The sequence below is a fragment of the Neurospora tetrasperma genome (assembly GCF_000213175.1).
Source record: "Neurospora tetrasperma FGSC 2508 unplaced genomic scaffold NEUTE1scaffold_2, whole genome shotgun sequence".
Taxonomy (NCBI): Eukaryota; Fungi; Ascomycota; class Sordariomycetes; order Sordariales; family Sordariaceae; genus Neurospora; species Neurospora tetrasperma.
In genome coordinates, this window is record NW_009799100.1 from 3,480,389 (window position 1) to 3,506,914 (window position 26,526).

A 26,526-nucleotide genomic window follows, 5' to 3' on the forward strand; every position below is an offset into this window, starting at 1 on the left:
TTTTTTTTTTTTGGGGGTTTTGGGGGGGGGGCTTGACGCATCCATCACTAGTGCCGTTTGGTTTGTTTCTGATGCTGTTGTTCTGTCAGTGTTCCTTTTTGTTACCTAGGATGCCTCGCTCAGGTCATCTTCTCTCAAATGTGGAATCGGGAAGGGAAAGAGTAAAAAGACAGAAAACATGCGAATACTATGCTCCATAGATAATTATGTTTAATTTTGATTGCTCTTTAGCAAATTTGGGTTGCAAGATGAGAGTTCAAAGGGAAAGTGTACTCACCCGAGCGGTCGTCAGAATTAACCGAACATCCCACTGTCTTGAAACGATTACACCTCTAGGGATTACTCTTAGATGCATTCGTAGATCTTTCGTGACACCTGTGAGCAAAGGTTCCGAATATTTCTTGGATTAAATAACACTTGATAAGATTCTTCCTGACATGGTTCCAACTTATTGTCGAAGTATATCAGTGTTGCCACGGCCTCTCGTTACCAAAGCAAGTGAGTGGTATTGGCCTTGGACTGTTGATGTCTCGGTTATTCTTGCGACCGCTCGGTGGCTAGTAAAGAAGATCATATGGTGTTTTATTTATTAGGTAAGTGGACGGGCTATAAGGAGAACATGAAACTTAGAATGTGTTGGCGTCATTGAGAATGATCGAACAGGTTTATCGCTGGCATGTCTTTAACAAGGAGGGCCTGTCATGAATATTTGAAGTCAAGCACGCAGTCTATATTAGATACTTGGCCATTACAGAACGCCTGGGCTTGTTGAAGAACAACCAACTGCAGCATTACAACATATACCTAAACCTCTCTTCCCTACTTCCTCCCTCCCTTTCACCATCAACCAGCCCCTCCTCCTCATCTTGCCCCACACCTTCATAGGCAGTCTCCTCCTCGAGTTTCCTATTCTTTCTCGCTAGGTATGCCCTCAAGAAAACCGCCACGAAAGCAACTCCCACCATCGCCCCAGCACAAACCCCCATCCCCCTCTTCCAGAACGGCCCCTCCTTTGCGGGATACAATCTCGTTCCCACAAGCGGTCCACACTGTCCTAGAACCTGCATCAACGCAAACCCCATTCCCTTTCCGCCTTCAGTCCGCTGGTTATTGATACTCCACGCAATCGTCAACACCACCACATTGAAAAACCCGATCGCGGCAGGATAGACGGCTAGATACCTGACCCAGCTACCCGGTTCCAAACCGAGAGACTGGGAAAAGGCAAGAACAGAATAACCGAAGGCGGAAAGGAGGGCGTGGAAAATTAGAGGGGTGGAACGGTTGTGGTATCGGTCGGAGAAGGAGGCGGTACAGAGGACTGTTATAAAAGCGCAGAGGTAGGGAGGGGCGGAGAGGGCTTGGGACATGAGGGGGGTATGGTTCATGGACATCAAGATGGTGGGGAGGAAGACGGGGAGGGAGGAGTAGGCGAGGTTGGTAAGGAAGAAGATTGCGGCGGTGAGCCAGGCGGTGGGGGAGGTGAGGGTTGTTAGGATGTCGCTTGTTTTGAGGCCCGGACCGGCAGAAGAATGAGAAAACGGGGAGGAGGAAGAGGATGAGGACCGGAGACGGAGAGCCGCGACTTTCTTTTCGCGACGGGTGAGGTAGCGAGCAGTTTGCGGGGAGTCAGGGATGATGTGCCAGGCGAGCACGGCGACGATGACGGAGGGGAAACCTTCTATCAGGAAAAGGAGACGCCAGGGGCGGACGGGAGAGATTTCGCCTAGCTTCAAAATGGCCCAGGCTAGGAAGGAGGCGAAGCTGGTTGCTAGGGGGGCGGCTGAATGTTTTTTTTTTGGTCATGAGCATGCAGTCGCTTGTTGGATAAAAAGGTGAATACGTTACCTGATATAAACACGGCCGTCCTAAGAGCTAACTCATGCCGCTTGTAAAAGAAGGATAAGTAAAAGGGCACTCCGGTAAAGGCCGCCTCGCCGATACCCAGAATTGTGCGCAAAAAAATGAGCATAGGGTAGTTGACTGCCACGGCTTGAAGCGACGCCGTCAAGCCCCAGCAGAGAACGATGATGGAGACGTAGATGTGGGCGGGTATGAGGCGCCAGAGAAGGGACATCCATTCGAAGCAGATGTAGGCGATGTAAAAGGCTGTTAGAGCCCACTCGTACCAACCATCCTTGGGAGGAGTGGACTGGAGGTCTTCTTCCATACCCGCGATACGGGCATTTCCGATGTCTGTGAGTGGTGAGCATTCTGCTCAACATGCAAACAGAAGTTGTGGAAAGTGGCAGTTTGTGGAAGTGAACCACGACTTTAGAATATCAAAGCTGGCCCTAAAAACCAAGAAATGAAAAAGAACAAACAGAAACAGCATAACTCACTAGACCGATCCAAAAAGCTCAACATATAAAGCAGGGCCACGAAAAGCACCAGTTTACGATCAAACTTTTTCACCACTTCTCTTTCTTCTTCTGGCGTGTATCGCAACTGGAAACTTTTACCGCTCGTTGTCGTGCTAACACTTTCGTCATCCAGGTCTGGGAACTTGCTAGTTCCCCTCCTCCTGTTGCCCTTCTTACGCTTTCCCTTGGGCTTCTTCTTGGTCGAAGTTAACTCATACGCCTCTTCCTCGCCAACAGCACTGAAGAAGACTTCCCGGTGGAGTTCGGTTGATATTCGGCGGTCTTCTTCCGAGTCTGTGGTGTCCGATTCCGAGTCCGTGTCCAAGTCCAAGTCGGAGTCCGTCGCCATGTGATCGTGATCGTGATCCTTTGCTTTGGATGATGACAAATGTGAATCTAGAAGTTGGTGGCCTACTCGCTGCGACTGCGGGCTTCGTCGTCCATTGTCTTTGTCGTCTTGACCGGTACCGTTTCCATCACCGCCGTTTGTCGCTCTCTGACCGTTTTGACTTTGTTCTGGATTTTTCCCATCACTTCCTGTTCCTGTTCCTCTCCCGCCCCCAGTCCGACTCCCACGTGCCCATCCCCGCCCATCCTGTCCATCAACTGCCGCACTCCTTTGTTTTCCTACCGAATTATCCCGAGAGGAGGCCGTCATCATTGTCCTCTGCTGCCGCACGATTCCACACTTCCTTCCAAAACCTCCAAGAGGTCAATGAGTCAGGCTGTGCTTCGGTATTTACCGCGTGGTGTGGTGGGTAGGTTCTCTTTATCTTTCTCGAAAGCTTGATGGCCCCCTGCGGGCGCCCCCTTTTCTCTTTCCTTTGTTGATTGGGTGGTGACTCCTGTCCCTTATCCCTGGTTCTGTGTCGCTAGCCTTTGTTGGATACCTCAGGTAGTTTGCAGAAGAACACATGCCGATTCGGCATCGAATGGTTCGGTTCGTTTCGTTTCGATCCAGTGGTGGATGTTGAAAGAGTTGAAAACGTGACGTCTTCAAAACAGGCTTCATTGACATGAATTCACATGCACAGTCGGTGTGCGTTAGGAGTGCTACACTACATACGTAGGTGTGTCGGCTTGTCTTAGGCGGAGCGCACTAGCGGTAACGGTAACGGCATGGATGCACCCCAGGATTTCCCGGAGCCTGGAAAGCTTGAAATGTCGCTGGATGTACTGCAATGAGGTGTGCTGCCCGCGTAATGCTAGGGCGTCTGTGAGGCCGCGGCCAGGAAACAACAAGAGATGGACCTCCAAAAAACAACCCGTCCGCAGCTGCCGCCAGTTTAACACGCTACAGTTCCCGTAGGTTTGTTTCGTCTGATCTTCACGAATGTTTATGCAATCCCATGACAAGAGGAGCGAGATGAACACCGCCGCCGGCGAGTAATGAGTTTAGTGGTCCCCACCCCGCGCCAGCTGTTCATCTATTGGCAGCCAATGGCGAACACTAAGATCGGCGGGAATGCATCCCTCCCCCTACTGTGATGCTGGACGTTAATGGCTGGGATGCCCCAGCTTCCCGTGAAATTTCAGGGCGATCTCAGATTATCCCCCACAGAGAAATTAGGCTCAGCTGAGGACATCGTGCCTGCAATGTCGATATCTGTAATACCGAGAAATAAGATAGAAAGGTCTCGATCTTTGTGGATTTGCTTGGTATGCGCTGAAATATTAAAGATGCAAATTGCGTCCAAATGAGATATGTAAATATGTAACCAGAAACCATCGCATATCACCTTGTCAAACTGTCCCCAGGGGCCATGACCTCTTCAACTCAATCTCCTCAATTCCACAAACATTACCCAACTTTTGCTGTCAAATGGAATTATTTTTGGTCTTTCGCTCCCCCCTTTGCTGCTTCTCCACCTCTCCACCTTTGTGAGCACAAAGAGCTGGCTGCTTGGCTGGGCTGGGTTTGGGCATCGAGCGAAAGCATTCCTCTGTCGCAGTTGTCGGTCGTCCTTCCTGATCAAAACTTCTCTCTACCTCTTGGACTGACTGCCGTCATGCCACCCACTCATCTCGAATCAGGGAGCCGACTTTCCTCGAACCATGTACTATAGGATGGAAAAATGATAATTAAACGTTAGAAAGAACCCGCGTTACCATAATCGCCGCCAAGCAAAAAGTGCAGCTGCGATCATTTATTGTGGTACCAGGCTTTTGAATTTCAGACGGCATGGCCATACAAAACCAAGTCCGCCGACAGAAGGTATGAAAAAGATGCTTGACATGTAAACTGGGGAAAAAGCACACAAAATGTTTGCCATCGAAAGGCAGCCCCGAAGAAATCGTCTATACGTGTTGAGTTCTTTTCCACCTCTTTTATTTTTTTAAAAAAAACTTATTTCCCGCCTCCATCTTCCCAAGACGTTGACATCGCAAAAAGTCTCAAATGTCGCAGTCTTTGTCGCATCAGCCAAAATAACAACATCCTCCCCATGGGCATCGAAGCGTAAATGGTCGGTGTCAGTCGTCGAGATAGGGAAAGTAATCACAAGAACTATGTCGCCGTCACACATTCGTCATTTAGTTCCACCCGAGGGAATTTTCCGCGGCAACGGGGGCCGAGATGTAGGCGGTCCGAGAGGAGAGACCCATCCCGCTCCTTCCGCTGCCATGGCTGTCCCGTCCACCAGGCGCACCGGCGCCGGCCGCCGCCGCGCCGCCAGCCACTCCTCCATAGCCGGTAAAGTCCCTACTAAGGAGTGCCCCGCCCATGAGAGCCGGGCTGCCCCCGCCCATCTGCTGCATGTCCGACGGGCTTCCGCCGAGGGAGCTCGCCCGTCTGTGCGCCTGCTTCTTCCTCTTGTACCTCCTGGCAACCACGAACATGGCCGCGCCATACGCAGCAGCAACGGCAACAGCACCACCTACAATTCCCGCCGTGGTTCCCCGCTGCTGAGAAGTCTGGTTGCCGTTGTTGTTGTTTGTAAATGGGTCCGCATTGCCGTTGTTACCGGCGTTGGACGGGTTACTTCCACTGTCGCCACCTGAGCCATCGCCAATGAGGGTCGAGCCAAGGATAATGTCGATGGCAGGATTGATCTGCATTGTCAAGTTGTAAACCAGCGGGGTAGGGTTGTTATAGAGCGGAGAACTGGCGATTTTAACATCCAGTCGAAGGCTCTCAACATACGCCTGCGGGTATGATACAACAGCAAGAGTGGTCCAGTAGCCCAGAGTGTTCACCGTGTTCATGGGCATCAGCTTCGTGACTCTTACTCTGTGGGACTCAATGGACGAAGCAAACGCCAGCGCCTCAGGGAGAAGGCGGAAGATCTGCGCCGCAGCGTTGTTGTTCTTGGCCACAAATGGGTAATTGAATCCATAGTTGAAACCGATCTGGATAAAAACGTTGTCTTCCGGCTTGGGAGCAGTCGTGTCATCAGGGGCAATCGCCTTGGGGAGGTCAGTGGGAAGGGCAGTCGCTGTAGTTTGTTGCACGAAGGACACGGTGTGGGTCTGCGCAGGAGGAGGCTGGTCCACCAGAATCGTGGTTGGGCTATTGTAGCCAGGCGGCATGTTAGACACGGTGGCTGTAGGAGTATATTGCGTAACCGGTGGATAGTTGATCGTCGTGGTCGGCGCAGGCGGGGGAATCAGAACCTGAGTGGTGGTAACAGGTTCCAAGGAGGAAACAGGTACCGAACTCTCAGCTGAAGCGCTCGTTACGATGACTGGAATAATGGTTGAATTGGCCGCTACTGTGGTGCTGTTAATCAAGGTGACAGGGGGCAGAACGACCGTCGTGTCAGACATGGATGTGACAGGGATCGAAGAGTTTCCAGGAATAACAGGCACTGAGGACCCCGGAATTCCGGTTGTTGTTGGGCCCGATTCAACGGCTTTGGTTGAGGAAACAGTTGAGTTTCCAATCGGGATAGAGACGATACCCGAAGACATCATGGGAGGCTTAGGCTGGCTGGTGGTCAGCGAGGCGGAAGGCGTGATAACGCCCGATCCAGAGCCGCTAGCATAAGGTTCGGTCGCCGAGGGAATCGTGACACTATCCGACGTAGTAACGGGAGCCGTGGGTTCGGTTGCTGTTCCATTGCCCGTAGGAATAAGTATGCTGCCTACCAAGGATGCGACATTGCTAGCCAAAGATTCAATTAGGTTGGTTGACGCACTGGAGGTTTCATTGACGACGCCTGTAGGGGCCAGGAGAATTCCGGTGCTGCTCGAGCTGGTGATCAGAGGATCCTCTGTCGCGATGATCTCGGAGGCCGTGGCGGTTCCGATGGTAGAGTTGGTTGCACGGCCAGTCCCAGAAACGAGCGCAGGCGCGGTAGAGTTTGCTACATCGGCCGCAGAAGTCGAGCTCGTCCGGATCGAAGGAAGGACGATGATAGGCGGGAGCCAACCCGTGGAAGCGCTCCCATCGGTGGCTGTCTCGGTGCTTGCTGTCTCGGCGGTGGTAGCATTGGCCGTGGAAGTAGGCTCAACGGTGGTGGTGGGAGGAGTAAGGACCTGCAAAGAGCTAGACGAGTCGGGACTAGTCGTGTTAGAAATGACTCCTGACGAGACGGTGGGTAAAGCGCTGGACGAAGTCAAGGAGCCAGATGCATCAGTCCACGCGGCCGACGAGCTAGCAACATCGGTAGCAGAAGCCGAGGAGCGAGCGACATCGGTAGCAGAGATGGCCGCGCTGGTGGTGTTGGCAACAGAGCCAAGCGCAGTAGTGCTATCAGTAGCAGAAGCCGAAGAGCTAGCACTACCGAAACCAGGGTTCAAGAAGCTAAGAATATCTATAACAGAGCTGGACGAGCTAGCAGAGATGGCCGAGCTGGTGGTGTTAGCAATAGAGCCAGGCGAGGTGACGCTGCCAGTAACAGAAGCCGAAGAGCTGGCGCTATCGGTGGTAGGGCTGGATGAGCTAGCGGTCTCTGTGACAGAGTTGGACGAGCTAACAGCGTCGGTGGCCGAGGCAAAAGAGCTGGTAACATTGGCGCCGGAGCTGGGCAAGATGGTGTTGTCGCTAGCCGAAGCCGAAGCCGAAGAGTTGACCCTGTCGGTGGCAGTAACAGGTGAGCTAGTACTGTCCGTAGTAGAGCCAAGACTGGTTACCGGAGTAGACCCAGGTGACGAAGTAGCGCCAGAAGAGGTGCCCTCGGTAGTTGAATCAGATAAGCTGCTCTCGGTAGTAGAGCCAGAGCTGGTTCCCGTAGGAAACCCAAGTAGGTCGGTTGAACTGTTGTCAGTAGCAGAGCTGGAGAGACCAGTGGCACCCTGGCTAGTTGAGTCAGAGGAGACCGCAGTGCTATCGGTGGAACTAACAAAGTCGGTGTCGACAGCGGGGACAGAGGGAGCGGCTGTGCCAGCGGTCGACAAGTCGACTGTTGTGGGCTGAGAAGGTGAAACGTAAACGGTGCTTGCAATCACCACCGTCGTGACCCGAGACGTGTCTGACTCGGATTCGGACTGCGGTTCGCTCGAGGTGAGGAAGCGCGAAGAAGTCGACTTGACAAAGGGAATGTCCGACAAGCTTTCGCTCTGGTCGTTGCTGGTCGTCTCCCTCTTGGCCGTCTGCGATAAGGCGTCGGACGACGTATCGATGGTGGTAATAGGGGCATCGTTGGATGTTATCGTGGCGTTGGCATACTGGCGTTTGACATGTTTAGGGAAGTAGTACTTGGGCTTGGTGGGCCCCACATGCTCGCCGGCCACATACGAGGCCGCTAATAGGGCGGCCGCAACAACGGATACTGTCCGCATCGTTCTTGTCCTAGTCGATGTTGATCATGCACTGCCCTGATGATGCTGAGGTGATGTTGGTATAAGAGAGTGGAAGGCGTCAACTGGCACTCGGGGCGTATGGTGTGTGAATCTACGCCGAAGGGTCGTCAGCGCCGCAACAGCGACAGCAAGGGTCGACAGCAACGGCAAGGAGGGACTCACTTGTCAGGAGATAGTCGTAACGAGTGAACTTGACAAATAAGCCAAATGAGGGTAATCTGAAGACGAAAGCAACAGTCAGTGAATCCATGTATCCATAGTTTGGGCCCAAGCGTATTGGTGATCCCCGCGATCAGCTGTGGAACGGTGAGTTGTTGGCCTGAAGGGAATCGCAGGAGCGCTGATCGTTGCGTCTAGCCCTTCGACATCACTGCCCTCACTCTCCAGCGAGGTCCCCGTCGACGTCCCCGGCCCCGGCCAAGTCCCTATGTCCAAGTCGCTTTCTTTTCATCCTGCCTCTCGCACCGGCTCCAATATGCTCCCCAAAACCGCATTTTTCCCTGCCGAGTGTCTTCGCCAAGGGACCAGGCACCAACCAGCCCATCTTCTCCAAACCAAATCCACACTCACATTCAAGGTAAATTAGGGGAAATCTCGATTATCGGTCCCCTGTTGATTTGTTGTTGGTTTTCAAAATGAGTGGCTCGACGAGGAAACTCGTCTATGGGTTGCAGGTACAAGGAGTCCGTCAGAGGCGGCGTCGAGATCGGAGTCGGATTCGTGTGCACGAGTTCATGACAAGACGGGCATCGGAAAACGGGAGAGAAGGAGGGACCAAGGCAAGGCGCGTCAACCTATCGGGTGTCTTGTTGGTCCGAGTTGCTGGTCGCTGGTCGCGGGAGCACAAATCAACTGACGGCGGCGGCGAGGTTGAACGGCAGACGAGTCGTGGGGAGGATTTGCAAAGGACGACGTCGCCGAAGGGGAGTGCCGGAAAACCAAGTTGCGAATTTGGTCGACAGAGCAGAAGAAAAGGATGAAAGGAGTGGAGGAAGAGAAAGGGTAGGTAGGTGAGAGTGAGAGGAAGAGTGAGTAAGGCGGACAAGGTTGAGCGCGAGGGTGAGGGGAGAAGTGAACGAATGTGTGAAAGGCGCCCAAAGAGGGTCAAAGGGTTCGTCTCAACACCATACAACTGAATGGAACTAGGGAGTGGACGGAAAAAGAGAAGGGAACGGGGAGATTGGAAGAATGAAACGAGTGGCAGGACAGCAGCAGCAGCAGCAGCAGGACCTGACGGACTGACTGTTGGTGTGTGTGTGCTGAGCAGACGGTAAAGACGGTGGTCACTTCTGCCAGGGTGACAGTGAAGCCTGGATGGAATTGGAAGGAGAGAGGAGCACTCAAGGACTGGAACCGGCTGAAGAGAGAGAACGGGCTGCGTGAGAGAGACGGGAGCGTTGGCCCGCTGGCTGGGGGGGGAGGCGAAGCGAAGCGCTGCTGCTGCGTTGCAAGGGTGCCTAGGTTTCTCTTGGCTGCGTGTGCGATCCCAGGAACGATATTACCTCGAGCCGGAGTGGGAAATGGGGAAGGGGGACAAATGCGACAAAAAGAGGGGACCGTTCAACCACACAAGTCACCAAGTGAACATCCAAGAGGATCTGGGGTCCGCCAGGTCCGCTACAGTAATTTCCCCTGTTCGTGCATATAATCCGGGACGGCACTTTGAATGCATTTAGAGGGATATATGCACGAGTAGGCTCGTGCCAAGACTTCCAAGCCGCCGTAGTAGAGGGATTTGCGGGGATGTTAGGGAGTCGGTATAGGTATAAGGCCCTAAAAGATTATAGATAGAAGGCGCTAATAAATGCATACGCACCAAAAAAACCGGGCGGTTTCATATGCAAATAGTTGTTATGCAATTGCCCATACTAAATAATTGCGGCCAGCGATCTGTAAGCAGTTAGAGGGTGTTATGCACGAGCAGGTGCATGCACGAGCAGGGGAAATTACTGTAGCCAACCGGGTACCCGCCGGCCCTAGCAGGCGCGGGAGGAGACTTCCCCCCTAACATGAAACGGAGCGCATTGTTGGTCGGCGATGGTTCCTTGATCGCATGCTCCGCTCCGTCAATTCCATGACTACCCTACCTCTACTGTCAGTGAAACCCTTGCTGACGACTCCCGCGCCGTCCAGCGGCTTCAGACACACCCACCACGAACCAGGTGGGCTTCCAATAATATCCTGGTGGCTTGCGATAGTGCGCGCTATTTCTTCCCGACGAAAAAAGAAAGGCCGTCTAGGCTCTGGGCTCCGAAATGAACAAGTCAGGTAGGTTTGATTTATGTTTCTCAGTGAGGGCCGAAGAAGAAACGTCAAGGCGTCCGTCTAGATCGGCACTCCGATCTTGATTCTGCATTGACCATGCGCTTATGCCCGTTCCTCATCGACGCGGTAGTCACGCATGCCAATGTTCTCACCCGAAAAGTGCATAAAAAAGGGGGGAAGCAATTGAACTGAAAGCTCTTCGCGTCCGGGCGGGCGTTCGCGTTGGATGAGGGTAACATCGGGATATGTGATGGACCAAACCCTGGACATGTTTTGCTCGCTCATCTTCCACTTGAACATTCTCCCTCCCGCGCTTCCCCTCTTTCATCTGTGCCCGCCGTGGAGAGATGGAACTGAAGTGGAACGTGATTGGAAGCAGTGCAGACTGGGGCGGGCCCACGGTTCTACATATCCTTCCCTTCCTTCCATGCATGCATCGCGCGCGCAAGTTCGCAACTGCACACAGGAACGGGCATGTAAAAAGCAACAAGCAATATGTACCAACCCAAGTACCAACTCCGTCGGGTTGCTAAGGATGGACGGCTTGACACCATGGCATGATCATGTTCTCTGTACCACTCACTCGGTCGCACAAGTGGCTTGTTTTGGGTGAGTGAATGCGAAGCTGAGATGTGCAAAAACGTATCCGATACTTTCCCTTCGCTGGTTAAAGTTTGCCAAAAGGCGTTCGATGTTGGTGGAGTCTATACTAGCCGGTCTTGTCTGGTTGGCTGCTGCCCAGCGTGTATCAATTGAATTTCGAATTGAATTTGATGCCGCTAGTCGCTGCTGCTCAGTCTACACTATGCTACGGTCCCTTGCCGCTTGGTGGACTGAGTGGATCCAATCCTCGCTGTTCCTGACGAGCGACGATCGGTGATTGGCTTGTGTAACCTTCTCCCCACCTCTGCAAGGGGAAGCAACAAGGGGACACATCCTTCTAGGGAAGGCACCGAGCGCGCCGCGCACGCACATTCACTCCTCACCATCACTCGTTCACCATTTCTCTCTCTTGTTTTTCCTTTCCTTGTCCATGTCCAGGCCTCATCATCACTTCCCTTGCCGTCGTCACCTTCCCCATCCCCAAAACTTCCCTTCCATCTTTTCCCCCTCCCTCCGTCCACACCTTTCGTGGTCTCCTCCACGCGTGCTTGCGCCATTCCGGCCTTCTAAGACTGGCCCTACATACCACCAACGGGACACCACCATCAGGAATCAGTTGAACCGACTGAGCCAACATACATTCGTTTCGCCATCATTTCCCAGTACCGGCTCAGCTACCTACCTCTACCTACCTAGAGGCCCCCCTGCCTACAAATGCCGGCCGTGTGCCATGGCGGGTAGGATTGTGGGCTTTTCTGCCAGCATGGAGGGTTGGTTATCTTGACATGGCCACCAACACCACGTCAATCTCCATCGCATGGGCAAAGAATTAGCACTGCCTCATTTCAATGGAACATTGAGCCTACCCTCCGCACATGGTTCAGCAACGACAGAGCCTCAAGCCCTGCAATCCGTGCCTATCAGGAGAATCCATTATCTCTAAGCAGCATGCGGCATGGCGTGCTCACCATACCTCAAACCCGAATATTGACCTCATAATCTTGCCAAAGCAAAGACCGCCAGCGTGAAACGAGACAAAGACTTCAGCCAAACCACGAGTGTTTCTTCAAGAGACCCAGGATTCGCAAGGGAAACGAAACGGCAGCGCCAAAGACGGTCCCCACCCCCATCTCTTCCTCGGTTTTTCTATATTCATCCTACGTTGTACTCTGTGCCATGTACGCTCAGCCTGCCATTCGAGAGGACAGGACCCCCCCCCGTCCAAAATGCTCAAGCCTCTCCTAGTACCTCGCAGCTTGTCAAACCCGTCCCTTGTTCTTCATGCGACCGCGACTAGCGGGAAACCACGAGCAAAAGTCGTTGCTGATCTTCAACTGTTCTGGCCGCGTTTGACACACCATGATACCCCTTCTCCCCTTTTGGCGATAACGTCGGAGCAGTTTGCTGTCTAAGAACTACTATCTCGTATCCTTCGCCATTTTTCTTTTCTGTTGCATGTTGCAGCCAGCACGATGTTATGTGCCATTTGCCCCCTGGATCGCCAAAGATTCGTCCGTATTCACACGGATCAATTACACTATTTGGCAACATGCAACCTGCTCCCATGATATAGGCATAATACTGTCTAAAAACCATCTTACTCGATCACCCGAACATGGTCGTGGTCCGGCGAATGTGTGGGAGCGCTGCCGCGCCACCCCTTGGATTGTTTCCGCGATTTTTCCTGCTTCATCACCAATTTTTGTGCCGCCTTGTTTGCAAAAAGGAAAACACGCTCAACAAGTCCAATAAGGCTCTTCTCCAGTTATCGTTACCTTGTCCCAACAAGCTCCCCGCTCGAGATACTCACACCATATAAGGTTGGTAGGATCATCACCCCGGAGTGCCATACTCAACATTTCAAGCATTAGCCTCGAGGTGGTTAGTGAGAACGCCAGAGGCTTCTGCGTTCATGTGTATGGGTCACCCGTCCAGGCTCACCGGCGAGTGTCTCTGCTCCCACAGCTACTTACCGATTACCTATAAGAAACGGATCATCTGTTGGTTCTCCTTGCCAGTTGCGGGAAAACGACACGTGATGCGCAGCCAAGAGTTGTACTGTGGCCAATGTAACTTCATTATGATATAGTTTATATCTCCAACTGGCCATCCCCGAAAATCAAGGTGTTTCGGGAATTCGGGATAATTCCCACGCGAACGAATAGCCCCCAAGTGTCGAATCACCAACGGCAAACCCATGTTAGAATGATTGACTCACCCGTACACTTTCAAACTTCCCGCACGGCCAGTGATGCAGCGCAGTCACATCTTTATCGTTTTGTTCTGTTTGTCAGCCATGGGTGTTGGGCAAGCAAGACAGAGGAAAGATTCATTGCAGCAGACGTTGAGGTTTGGACGGTGCAAATCCAGACAAAAGCTATCGCAGGCCGAAAGGGAGATCTGGGCCAGCTGCTATACAGCATCATTTCCACTTCCTTTCTTCCTACGTACTTTGCTCCACGTAAATCTCTTCTCCTATTTACTACGCCGGGCTTGTTTCGGGGAAGCATGACGATTGGGCTATCTTTACGAGCACGTTTGGATACAATAGATATCGTGCAGTCAGCCCCTATCCCGTTTTACGAGTGTGACGATGTATATAAAAACCACAACAACGCCTCATCACCTGGCTGTATCAGTCCCTACTTTCGAGGTCCGAGAAGGTGTAAGACGAGGGGAAATATCATAAACGGATTCATTTGGCATCGTCTATGATGCTACAGTTGAGGTGAGGATGTTATCCATTTCGGAAATAAGAGAAAAAGAAGAAAAAGCACCCATAACCAGCCTTGTGGTGCTTTCGTCAGGAACAATCAACAGCGATCGGAATGGACTCACAATATCAAAACATCAGAGTATCACTATGCGGACTTTACCGTCTGTTTCAGCTGTTCCGTCTTACCGGAAACTACTCAATGGCCTTGTGCTTATGCCAACTGACGGCCAATCACGTATATGTTCTCATAATTTACCTTTTCACACTGGAAACCAGGCTGCGTAAACGGTCCACGGACTTTCACTAGTTTTACTTGCAGTTGGAAGCCTGGGACTAATTGCAGGTATGATATGATGTGGCCTACCGCATCCCACGCACGAAGCATCCTCATTCCGGTAGCTCTACGGGTGGTAATCCTCAAGTCTTAATTTTCGGCTACTAAAGTCAAAGCTCTCTAGTCCCACCAACGATACAAGCGGCCAAGCACTTAAATGCAGGCAAGAGCGAAGAGATAGACCGGAAGCGCGTTGTCAGGGTCGCCAAAACCATGATGCAGATTCTCGGATGGCTGCCTTGTTGATGAGCTCGGGCAGAGTTGCTAAGTTCGTCAAATCTTTTCTGGTCGCTGTTCACCACGCCCCCTACCAGACTACCTCCTTATCTGGCCCGGGAGCAGCAGCAGTTGCCGCGATTCTCACAAGACATGCAGTTCGTGGTTGCGCAGATCGAGACACGGTGCCTGCCATCGCCCGAACTGCAACACCGACAACATATATTGAGTTCAGTTACCCTGTACCGGCGATAGATGAGTAGTGGCGGAATCTGAAATCAGGTTTTGCAAGGCGGCAGATCCTCACTCTGTTGCGCAACCCCAGGTTTTCGCGGTCAACAAATACTGGGGTGAAGTCACTACCCGATGTATAATTCACGGCAGCCAGCCAGTCTAGGTTCTGAACTGATCGTCGACTCGTGGCAGCGTCTTGGTACAAACTAGACGCTGCTGGACGGAAGGCTGCCGTACCAGGGCGGGTTTGGTGTAATTCCTGATAAATGATTGTGTCTTCGAATCTCAACAAAGAAAGCTCAGATCTTAAATGGTAGGCAAGGCAGCCGCCGACACACTGCAAAGTTCATAGTTGCCGGTTCGGGTGGCACAAGAGGATAGAAGTGAAGCAAACCATGAGATTACAATATGGCCTGTTTGTCACATCGGAACCTCAACTGTTATCAATCTACAAGTTCTTTATTCACCCTATTCAGTTCAGCATGCCAGTTGCCGGGACCTCGTTATATTTACCATTGCACACTACAATTAAACGCCAGCCTCCATATAAGATTACGGTGGTAGCGATGGAGGAGATGGGAGGTCCCAGCAAATGAACTCCCAGAGCCTGTGCGTACTGGACGCATGCCGGGTCGATCTAAAGCAACTTCAACACAACAGCAAAGACTGGCGTAGTGTTGCCCCATGGCGCGATTCAGTCAATCAATTCATTGCACAACGTCCATCTAATTATCGGCTACCACTTCCCTCTTGCTCGGCTCACATCTTACAAGGTACCGTGCATCTCGGCCGTCTTCGCACCACATTGAGTTGGGCGCTGTGTGGCAAAAAGAAAGCATCACCAGTAACTGGGCGAATGAATGCCTGATTACTCGCCCCTTACCAAACTTCCATCCACGATATGAGTGACCCCATGCCTCCAATTTCAGATCGGCTGCTCTTCTCAAATTGACAATGTGATGTATCATCTACCATGTGCTCGGGCCAAACACCAGGGGACCATAACGTGGCACAGGGTTGCTGCTATGTCTCAAGCAGAGCAAATCTGGGCGCACCTTGCTTTTCCATTGTACCGTCCAAAGCATCAACCGCCCTTTGACGGATTAAGCCAGTATGAGATATGGTCTTGAGACCATTCTCTGCACGTTCCTCATTTTTAGACAGCTGCAATCCGTTGTGGATCAGCGGTCCTGCAGCCACAAACACGGACAACGGCTTGCAAAGGACAATTCCGCTGTCGGCCTGTGTCAGAGCGTAAACTTGAGTACTAAATTCAGTCCAACAAGGATTGATTTGTCAAAGGAACAGCCCTAAAGAAAGGAGAAAGAGGTAGCAGAAAGGCTCGCGAATTAAACCACCATAATGAGCATCATTATGGAAGTGAGCCTCAAACCCCTCACGAGAGAAACAACCAACGGATGATGTCCTGTCGCATTCCGTCCTAGATCTGACTTGCTTGCCTTGCATCAAGATGCGGGAAAGCATAAAGACAGGGGGGTTGAGGTAGTTATCCGAGATCGGGGCATCCAGTTCAGTCATCAACCAGCTGGAGGACTTGTGATGAGATATCCTATGTGATATTGGGGTCTTGTAAGTGACCAGATCAACGGAATCTGGTTTCAGCAGGGCCACAGTCTTATGCTAGCGAAGCCAGCTTCCCAGCGAAAGTTGCCACAAGAAATCCGCTTATAGCTTGGTCAGGCAATTTCACTAATTCATTCATGGCTGACTTGCTGATTGCCCTACCTCCAAACTTCTGGGGGTTAGCAGCAGAGAAAGGATCTGTTGGTATGCCTTCACCCCTCTTTTGGTCACAACCAGCCGTCCTCATTTCCAATTAACTAACTCAGATCACATCACACACGGGTATTCATCTACTAGATTAATATTTGTCTAGGTGGTGTGTTAAGGTAACAGCCCGGGGGTCGTTGGCCGTCTACTGTACCCTTCCAGGGCTCAATGGTACAGGTCAAAGACTGTATTACGTGACATGCGAGGCTCTAAGTCAACAGTCAGGGCTACATTTACCTTACCGCCCACGCGGCAAGATACACACCATCTGGGTCCGAATCTGGATTGACGCAGAGATGGAATCGTAGACCACATATGCCAGTTACCGACTTGTATGCAGATGAGATCTTCGAGTCATAATAAATTTCGCGGGAAGGTATTTGGCTACCAATGAGCAATCTACCCGATCATCCAAGTGGAGGGCAAGGTAGCTCCTCCTCGATGCCCACTTCCACGACCAACCTCACTTGGAAATCACACTCCAAGCCGAGTCCCAAGAATAGAAACAAGACTGGGCAAGTGCCACGAGCCTGAGGTTTTCAACCGTATCATCCATGTTGGTTTCTTCCACATTTCCTTCAAATATGGGTGGATCGTCATCTCTTTTTTGGGCACTTTCACCGGCCTTTTCTCCTTCCATTCTCATTCGTCCACGCACCACGAACGGCAAGCCAGCAACAAGTCATTCCCAGACACCGTCCTGGACGCCATTCTTTCCCTGGAATATATTCGTCAGCTCTTGCTCGGTTGTTTTCTTAAATCTCTCTAATTGGGAGTCATTCTCTCGAAACTAGACTCCTTCCGGGCTAGCGAGAGGAAGAAGAAAAACAAAAACGTGACGTCGTCCTGGCTCATCTCCACCACTCCTTAGACTCGGTGCTGCTTGTCATCACAGTCGATATCACAAGCTTCCAGGCATTGCTACCCGTTGTGTTGGGTCCTTGCCTTACCTCACTAGGTGCGGGATCTGCCTCGCAGGGTTACTAAGTCACGCCGTTGGATTTGTCACCTGAGGTCCCTGGTCCCAATAGTTTGTCGACTTGAAAGGTTACCCTTGACTCGGCTACTTTAGGGAACGCTGTTTAGGCTCCAGAAGAGAACGGATCCGCCCTTAGAAGACCCCACGCGATCGAGATCTGGTTCAGATGCCCAAGTCACGTCACATTAAGGAAGTTTCTCACGGTTCGGTTGGAAAAAACATCAGGAAGTTCCGCGTGGTGTTTGGTTAACGGCCAAGCCCCCGATTTACCTCAGCGCTGACAAACCTTTTTCACATCTGCTCATCGATCCCTCTCGGCTCGGAGACTCATCACACCACGCTAGCTTTCTTATTCGCACCCCTTTTCCAGCACACGAAGCATCCCTTGTCCACTCTTGGCTAAGAAAATTGGTGTCAGTCACCCGGCCGTTCTTCAGCAACGTAGACTAGACTAGGGCCAAGGTCGGCCGAGAAGTCGATCATTCACTAGTAGTGAGCTAGTGAAAATTGGGGAAGACGATCGGAGATCGACAATATATATCGAACAGTAATACCGATATCTGGAGAACGGTTAGGTTGTGATCGGATATCGGAGACTTGTGATTAGGTTCGAGTAAGGTAAGTGGACGAGTTGGAAAGAAACAAACGCCAAAAGTCGGAGATCGGAGAAAGGGGATATCGGTTGAAGAGCTGGGTATATAAACTAAGGACCAGAACGGACGACATACGTCGAGAGATATCTCCTGTTCGGCCACTCACTTGTTTTCCGGGACACAGACAACAAGCAAGCAAGCAAGCAAGCAAGCAAGCAAGCAAGAAAGCAAACAAACAAACAAACAAGCAAACAACCAGCAAGAACAACACAATGGGTGTCAACAAAATCACTCACGTTGCGGGTATCGGGCCACAACCAGAAGCTGGCCAGACCGTGATTATCGAGTATACTGGTTGGCTGAAGGACTCGAGCCAGGCCGATGGAAAGGGAGCCCAGTATGTTCTTTTCCCCTTTGAAAAAATCTTGCCTTACCATACACGTCTCCGGTTGTTAGTCAGTTTTGATAACACTATATCCAGATTCGACAGCTCGATCGGTCGTGGGGATTTTGTCACGCAAATCGGGGTTGGGAGACTCATCAGAGGTATATGCCCACCATCGGTCCACTTTTCCCATATATCGGAGACTTTATACTGACGTGCTGCTCTCTAACGGGTATAGGATGGGATGAGGCTGTATTGGAAATGAAGGTTGGCGAGAAGGCCACTTTGGATATCTCTAGGTGAGTTATCCCTGAGTGAACGATGTGTCAGGGGAAGAAATTGATACTGACGAGACAATATGTGTTAGTGATTACGGATACGGAGAGCGGTGAGTAACCAACCTGTCTCTTTTTTTTTTCCTTCTCTCTCTCGAAGATCCAAAACTCAGTCCATTTGGTTTATCCCCACCCACAGATATAATAGTTCTGGCCGTGTTGATTTGGAGTTAATGTCCATGTGCTGACTCGATACTATTGCACACCAGGGGTTTTCACGGCCACATTCCTCCGAACGCGGATTTGATTTTGTGAGTTGTCTCTTGTATGCTACATATCTTGCTCCAGCTTGTCTCCTCAGTCAAGGTAGCGAAGGGCAAGATAGCGACAGCAAGGATACGAGCTAATATGTGATAGTGACGTATATCTCAAGGGTCTCCAGTAGCTAGGCGGTTCACTGATCTCGGGAAAAGGAGATGAGGTCCTTAGTTCAACGCCTCCAATGAGCCAAAGTAGGGACCGCTGGGCAAGAACCCACTGGAACTTGAAGTTCTTTTGAGAAGATACCTAGATTTCATGTCGATGATGGCGATGACGAAAACACAGATGGTTGGTGTTTACGTTGGGAGGAACCTTGATGGGTAAAGACGAGGAATTGATTGAATGACGGAGGTTAAGCGATACAGGGAAGGGTGAAGTACCCGCGCAGCTATGTTAATATGGAGAAGTACCTACAAGCGCCTCATTGAATGTGATTGGCTCACTACGATAAGAGAGCACAAGTTGCCTGCCGGATGGGCTGAGTGGCTGGTCCTTGCTTACTGTCGGGTACCAAGTACGTTTTGCCGCCATCGGTACATCGGGCAAGTACCTCTAGTGCATGACCGCCTCGTACTACTGCGGGATGTTAGTAATAATTCGATCCTTCTATGGCTGTCCTCACGGTTCCTTCATGTGCGCGTGAACCCCAATACATATTGGCTTCAGCATCAATGAGACTCTGAGTCAAGGTTTATCCGATCAGATAGGAGACACCTGGGCACAGCCAGTGTGAATCGAGGTTGGGTAGAGGTAGAGGTAGCTACCTAGCATAGCCACTTGATGTACAAGTGATAGGTGCGAGGCCGCATACGGTGAAGGCTACAGCACACTGCCCTAACAGCAGTACACACAGCGACCTGCACGCTGCAGCGGTGCTTGGCCAACGACGGACAGTGCATCACATCACCATTCCCCGCAGTTCCCCTTGATGCTTGACAGCTGGTGGCGGGGCTGACCGAACCTCCCTCGACATCCCCGCCGCCCGACCTTCCAGATTACAGACAGCTTCCACTTCCACTTCCACTTGCACTTGCACTTGCACTTGCACCTTGACATAGTACGACATAGTAGCACTTGCGCTTGATCGTCTGTTTTCCCGAGTCATTCAACTACAACATCGGCGTTTTCTTTGGACCAACATCGCCAACTTGAAGTATCACAATACCCAACCACTGCGAATCAACAACTTAGGTCGTCGTTCTTGTTTTTGCTCTGTTTGCGTCACGAACTTTCCACCATCCATAATCTACCGGCCCGCCCGTGATCAACAGTCGCCAAGCTGGGGAAGCGCAAAGTATCCGAAGGGGACCTACCCATCTCCCTAAAGAGAACCATGACAGTGAGTTGAAAACCCGTTTGTTCACATGAATCCTACATGGGATGGCAGATGCTTGTTCCTGGTAGCTAGCGCCAGTCAGTCTGACACTTTCGTGATGCCATCTCCCAGGACACTCAGAAAAACGAGGTCGACCTTGTCACCAGGATGCAAGTGGACGAATCAGTAGCCGGCACCACGGCCGAGATCGATGAGTCCCTCTACAGTCGCCAGCTCTATGTCTTGGGCCACGAGGCCATGAAGCGCATGAGCGCTTCCAACGTCCTCATCGTCGGCCTCAAGGGCCTCGGCGTCGAGATCGCCAAGAACGTCGCCCTTGCTGGCGTCAAGAGCCTCACCCTCCACGACCCCGAGCCCGCCGCCTGGGCCGACCTCTCCGCCCAATTCTTCCTCCGCCCTGAGGATGTCGGCAAGCCTCGCGACCAGGTCACCGCTCCCCGCGTTGCTGAGCTCAATGCTTATACCCCCGTTCACATCCACCAGTCGCCAAGGTAGGTTATGAATCGGACGGAAGTGAGCTTGACAGGTTCGATAGCTAACCGTGGCCTCTGTACAGTCTCGCCGATAACCTGTCGCAGTTTGACAAGTACCAAGTCGTCGTCCTTACGAACCAGCACACCGATCTCCAGACTATTGTCGGCGAATACTGCCACTCCAAGGGCATCTACTTTATTGCTGTCAACACACACGGCCTCTTTGGCGGCATCTTCTGCGATTTCGGCGATAACTTTACTGTCATGGACACGAACGGCGAAAACCCCGTTAACGGTATCGTGGCTGGAATCGACGAGGAGGGTCTCGTTTCTGCGCTTGACGAGACCAGGCATGGGCTTGAGGATGGCGACTATGTGACGTTCTCGGAGGTCGAGGGTATGGAGGGACTCAACGGCTGCGAGCCCCGCAAGGTCACCGTCAAGGGCCCCTACACCTTCTCTATCGGCGACGTGTCCGGGCTTGGCCAGTACAAGAAGGGCGGTCTCTACCAGCAGGTCAAAATGCCCAAGACTATCGAGTTCAAGAGCATTACCAACGCGCTCAAGGATCCCGAGTTTGTCATCTCCGACTTCGCCAAGTTCGATCGCCCTCAGCAGCTCCATATTGGATTCCAGGCTCTCCACGCTTTCGCCAAGTCTCAGGGACGTCTACCAAGGCCGATGAACGACGAGGATGCGCTTGTGGTTATCGCCTCGGCCAAGGAGTTTGCCAAGCAGCAGGGTGTTGACGTCGAGTTCGACGACAAGCTTCTCAAGGAGCTCAGCTACCAGGCTACTGGTGACCTCAACCCCATGGCCGCTTTCTTTGGTGGTCTTACCGCCCAGGAAGTTCTCAAGGCTGTTTCGGGCAAGTTCCACCCCATTAAGCAGTTCATGTACTTCGATGCGCTCGAGGCTCTTCCCACCAACTCCAAGCGCACCGAGGAACTCTGTGCGCCCACTGGTAGCAGGTATGACGGCCAGATCGCGGTCTTTGGAAAGGAGTTTCAAGAGAAGATCTCGAACGTCAAGCAGTTCCTTGTTGGCGCTGGCGCCATTGGCTGTGAGATGCTCAAGAACTGGGCCATGATTGGTCTCGGAACAGGCCCTGAGGGCAAGATTACCGTTACCGATATGGACTCGATCGAGAAGTCCAACTTGAACAGACAGTTCTTGTTCCGTCCCAAGGACGTTGGTCAGATGAAGAGTGACTGCGCGGCCAAGGCTGTGCAGGCCATGAACCCTGACCTCGAAGGCCACATTGTTTCTCTCAAGGATCGCGTTAGCCCCGAGACCGAGGAGATCTTCAATGAGGAGTTCTGGCAGGGTTTGGATGGCGTCACTAACGCGCTGGACAACGTTGAGGCGAGAACGTATGTCGACAGGCGGTGCGTTTTCTTCCACAAGCCTCTCCTTGAGAGTGGTACCCTCGGCACCAAGGGCAACACGCAAGTGGTGCTTCCTAGGCTCACTGAGTCCTACTCTTCCTCCCAGGATCCTCCTGAGCAGTCGTTCCCTATGTGCACTCTCAGGAGTTTCCCCAACAAGATCGAGCACACCATTGCTTGGGCTCGTGAGCTGTTCGAGAGCTCATTTGTCAAGCCTGCGGAGACTGTCAACCTTTACTTGACCCAGCCTAACTATCTCGACACTACCCTGAAGCAGAGTGGCAACGAGAAGGCGACGCTGGAGATGTTGGCGGACTTCCTCAAGCACGAGCGCCCGCTCACCTTTGAGGATTGTGTCCAATGGGCTCGCATGCTATTCGAGAAGCAGTACAACAACGCTATTCAGCAACTTCTCTACAACTTCCCCAAGGACTCCGTGTCCTCGACCGGCACCCCCTTCTGGTCCGGACCCAAGCGCGCCCCTGACCCGCTCAAGTTCGACCCTGAAAACCCCACCCACTTTAGCTTCCTCGAGGCTGCTACCAACCTCCATGCCTTCAACTATAGTATCAATGCCAAGGGCAAGAGCAAGGCCGACTACCTCCAGGCTTTGGAGGGCATGATTGTGCCTGATTTCTCCCCTGACTCGAACGTCAAGATTCAGGCTGATGAGAAGGAACCTGTAAGTAGTTGCCACGACGAGTTGTGTGTTGAGGATAATGCTAACTGAAAGTAGGACCCGAACGCAGATAACACTGCCTTCGATGACGAGTCGGAGCTCGGTAACCTCAAGTCCCAGCTCCCTGAGCCCAAGTCCCTCGCTGGCTTCAAGCTCAATGTTGTGGAGTTTGAGAAGGACGATGACACCAACTACCACATCGACTTCATCACGGCCGCCAGCAACCTGCGCGCCGAGAACTACAAGATTGAGCCTGCCGACCGTCACAAGACCAAGTTCATCGCCGGCAAGATCATTCCCGCCATCGCCACCACGACGGCCCTGGTCACCGGCCTCGTCGTCCTCGAGCTGTACAAGATCATCGACGGCAAGACCGACATTGAGCAGTACAAGAACGGCTTCATTAATCTGGCCCTGCCCTTCTTCGGCTTCTCCGAGCCCATCGCCAGCCCCAAGGTCGAGTACAATGGCCCCAACGGCAAGGTCACGCTCGACAAGATCTGGGACCGCTTCGAGGTCGGCGACATTACCCTGCAGGAGCTGATTGATGATTTCGAGAAGCGCGGTCTGTCCATCTCCATGTTGAGTTCCGGTGTCAGCTTGCTGTATGCCTCGTTCTTCCCGCCTGCCAAGCTCAAGGATCGCTATGCTCTCAAGCTCAGCGAGCTGGTGGAGACGATTAGCAAGAAGCCCATCCCGGCGCATCAGAAGGAGTTGATCTTTGAGGTGGTGACGGAGGATGCGGATGGTGAGGATGTGGAGGTTCCTTATATCAAGGCGCGGATCAGGTAGATGATTGGCATAAAAGGGGGTGTGGAAGACGGTGTAGATATCAGATGAGCTGTTTTTGGGTGAATGAATACAGTCAAAGTCAAGTCAATAGAACGTTACTTTTTACTTCTTGGTTTATGATTCTTTTACATTAGGTGTACATGAATTCAAAGCAGAAGGAGTCTGGCTTAGTGCCGGTAAGGATGAGGTGATGACGATAGAAACGCTGAAGTAAGAGTGCCAGGAAAGTGATTAAATCATATTTTACAAAAGAGAGGACGGCTACTTACTATAAATATAGTCTTACAATACCACATGAGAAGTTCTTCAAGGCTCGTTCAGAGGCTAATCATCGACATATCTACTTCGCTACATGACTACGTACTACATAACTACGTGACACAAAGACTTCGTCTCTCTTCCCACAACGTCTAACACCTATTCAAGGCCAACCCAAATACAAACCCAAAGTAATCAAGACAGGCTTAACAGACACCATAAAACCATGGACGTACTTGACTAGTAGTTAGGTTGGTAAACGACCAGCGAATGCCAGGTATTGTATGTTTCTTTATGTATTTCACCCATTGCCTCTCGCCTTCATTTTTTTTTTTTCCTTTCATCTCCTCGGCTTTAAGGTTTGACTCTTGCGTGTTTGTATGTGTTTGTCTACCATCGTCTTGTGTCAATTTTCTGAACCGGTCGAGTTTTATAGGATGGTCGATACATTAACGGTGGTGGGCCACCCGATTACGGTCTTTTTTCTTAATCTTTTTGAAATTTTCATTAGAAATAAAATCAATTACCTACCATTCATATGCAGGGAAATGGACCCCAATTTATGGTAAGTGGAGTGATGGAGCGAGTAGAGGGGGAAATATATTAACGTGGATAGTCCTATTTGGTCACTTAATATCGGGAAGGTCGTAACAAGATAATGACATGTCACTTGCCATTGCCAACGCAAACACCTGAACAAGACTCAATTTGGCACGCTTTGAATTGGGAAATGCATTATGATTTAGACAAGGTTCAATGGAGACCGCTTGATACAAAAGAGTGTACCAAAAGTGTGATGTATTCGACTCGACGCTAAGATCAGCTCGGCTACTCTCATTGCTTCGCTGCCCATCTTTGCACATACAGCCACTTCAGCTCGGTACCGCACCCGTTGTATTTGACTGCTTCAATGAGGTTTTCGCCTAGAAAATCCAACACCCTCATCATTTCTTCCGCAGAGATCTTGGGACTATACCTCCTCTGGATATCCCTAATGGCGGTCTGGAGGTCCGCTGCGCCAGGTAACGACTGGTTTAACGTTGCAGAGGGGATCGGCTTGGTAGACGTCACCGTGCTCTGTGTACTTGCTGTACTGGTGGACATCCTCCTTCGTGTTGTTGGTTTCGCATCATCCTTGTGCGCCTGGGCACTCCTCATCACCTTCACTGCCTGTGCCATGTCCTTCAACACCTCCCTCTTGACCATCTTCTCCATCTTCACCGTGATATCCTCACGGATATCCTCGACCCACTCGTCTTCGATCTCCTTCCGCAGCTCCTCTTGGGCTAGTTCAACCGTCTCAGCCACCCATTCCTCCGTCTGGCTTAGGAGCGCGCCCTCGAGTTCGCGACGCACATCATACAAATGATCGTCGATTCTTTCGTCGACTTTGGTGTTTATGTGACCGAATATTTGCTCCACCTCCTCTGTGTCGTATCTGCATGTGCTTTCGGCATTGAGACACTCGGTTATCAGTTTCTCAACCTGTTTGACCCGAACATCGAGGCTGGCGGTGCGGCCGAGCACTCGACGTATTGCGAGGAGAATGTGCTTGTCAGTTGGAGAGTGAGATAAGAGCTCGCTTGTGCGTCGACGCTTTCGGTCTGGAACGGTAACGGCATTAGCTTGGAGCAGGTGATTGCTGATGATACCAAAAGGGACGTACCAGTCGGGGTGGAGAACTGATTCGGGCTTTGAAGAAGTGAGCCCGAGGTGGAAGGCGGCTGCACCTGTTCATCTGTTGTCACAGGAGACAAGGATTCACTTATACGTCGCTTTCGATCTGAAAGTGCACAGTGTTAGTTGCTGCTTGAGAGATAGCGTGACGGTGATGGAAAACAGGATGACCGTACCAATAGGGGCCAAGTACCCCGGCGCATTCCGAGACGAGCTATCGTTGGTATATGGGGGAGGGATGACGTCTGTCGGTTTCGCTGCTGTTTCCTTTGCAATTTCTTCCAAAGTCTGGTTGTGATTAGTGCCAGAGGGAGGAGCAGTCTTGCCCAAGTCGATAACCTGACCGGGCCCGCCATGGAACAAAACGTCGAACGATGCCAATATCTCGTCCGTCCGCATTAGGCCAAATGGACGAGAGGACGAGAAGACCGACGGGAGCAAAGCTAGCTGCTCTCGATACTCCGGTGTAAGGTTGAGGCGGTTCAGGTAAACAGTGAACTGGCACAATGTAGCCAGGGACTTCATGCTGTCAAAAAGAGCTTGATACCGAGGCCTTGGCTCGTAAGACCCTTTGTTTGCCGTTGGCGCCACGAGACTAGGTGGTTGTGTCATCGTAAACTCTAGGGAAATGAAGTTGTCGCCGTCAGGTCCCTGCATGGCGGGCGGACGATGACTGCGAGCAAACTCGATCGACTGGATCGTCTCTGGATGAACAAGCAAGTACAGCTTTTTCTTGGTGTTGCCATCTTTGAGTAGGATAAAGCCATGCAGTTTGAACATGGCTAGCAACTTTTTGGTATCTACGTATAGATCGATACGCAAATCCGATGTGTGTTGTTTCTCCAGGTCGATGCCGTTGTTCCAGGCAACAACTCCATTAAGCTCAGAGAGGTTGATTTTGCAACGTTTCTCGTCATCGTCGCTTGCGAAGGATGTAGTCGCTACGTAACTTTCGCTGTGTTTGCCGCCGGGCATGTCTCCATCGATGCCACCAATCTCCCTGTAACCATATTCGTAAGCGTAATCTGAGAAGGGGAAGATCCGCCGATCTCGCGTGACGATGCGACTATCAGCAACGGTCCCAAACGAATCAAGAGCCCCAGTCC

At 51.6% G+C, this 26,526-nt stretch overlaps 6 protein-coding genes across 6 annotated transcripts; 3 read left to right on the top strand and 3 right to left on the bottom strand.

The window, feature by feature from the left end:
- Nucleotides 1-751: 751 nt before the first annotated feature.
- Nucleotides 752-3,021, bottom strand: NEUTE1DRAFT_60842 (uncharacterized protein; the record flags this gene model as incomplete). Its single annotated transcript, XM_009851359.1, has 3 exons — nucleotides 752-1,783; nucleotides 1,849-2,196; nucleotides 2,343-3,021. 3 exons carry the CDS (start codon nucleotides 3,019-3,021, stop codon nucleotides 792-794), a joined length of 2,019 nt encoding a protein of 672 aa, XP_009849661.1.
- Nucleotides 3,022-3,985: 964 nt separating this feature from the next.
- NEUTE1DRAFT_128823 (uncharacterized protein) lies at nucleotides 3,986-8,355 on the bottom strand (the record flags this gene model as incomplete). Its single annotated transcript, XM_009851360.1, has 3 exons — nucleotides 3,986-5,711; nucleotides 6,714-8,074; nucleotides 8,268-8,355. The coding sequence occupies 3 exons, from the start codon at nucleotides 8,353-8,355 to the stop codon at nucleotides 4,896-4,898; spliced, it is 2,265 nt and encodes a 754-aa protein (XP_009849662.1).
- A 385-nt stretch (nucleotides 8,356-8,740) lies between these two features.
- On the top strand, nucleotides 8,741-9,085 carry NEUTE1DRAFT_145447 (uncharacterized protein; the record flags this gene model as incomplete). The annotated part of the gene is made up of 1 exon (XM_009851361.1): nucleotides 8,741-9,085. The coding sequence occupies one exon, from the start codon at nucleotides 8,741-8,743 to the stop codon at nucleotides 9,083-9,085; it is 345 nt and encodes a 114-aa protein (XP_009849663.1).
- Nucleotides 9,086-18,108: 9,023 nt separating this feature from the next.
- On the top strand, nucleotides 18,109-18,992 carry NEUTE1DRAFT_60847 (uncharacterized protein; the record flags this gene model as incomplete). Its single annotated transcript, XM_009851362.1, has 5 exons — nucleotides 18,109-18,233; nucleotides 18,327-18,382; nucleotides 18,460-18,520; nucleotides 18,589-18,609; nucleotides 18,766-18,992. The coding sequence occupies 5 exons, from the start codon at nucleotides 18,109-18,111 to the stop codon at nucleotides 18,809-18,811; spliced, it is 309 nt and encodes a 102-aa protein (XP_009849664.1).
- A 1,074-nt stretch (nucleotides 18,993-20,066) lies between these two features.
- On the top strand, nucleotides 20,067-23,597 carry NEUTE1DRAFT_79528 (uncharacterized protein; the record flags this gene model as incomplete). Its single annotated transcript, XM_009851363.1, has 4 exons — nucleotides 20,067-20,156; nucleotides 20,265-20,644; nucleotides 20,710-22,696; nucleotides 22,751-23,597. The coding sequence occupies 4 exons, from the start codon at nucleotides 20,151-20,153 to the stop codon at nucleotides 23,483-23,485; spliced, it is 3,108 nt and encodes a 1,035-aa protein (XP_009849665.1).
- Nucleotides 23,598-24,500: 903 nt separating this feature from the next.
- Nucleotides 24,501-26,395, bottom strand: NEUTE1DRAFT_79532 (uncharacterized protein; the record flags this gene model as incomplete). The annotated part of the gene is made up of 3 exons (XM_009851364.1): nucleotides 24,501-25,347; nucleotides 25,410-25,526; nucleotides 25,597-26,395. The coding sequence occupies 3 exons, from the start codon at nucleotides 26,393-26,395 to the stop codon at nucleotides 24,578-24,580; spliced, it is 1,686 nt and encodes a 561-aa protein (XP_009849666.1).
- Between the last annotated feature and the right edge of the window lie 131 nt (nucleotides 26,396-26,526).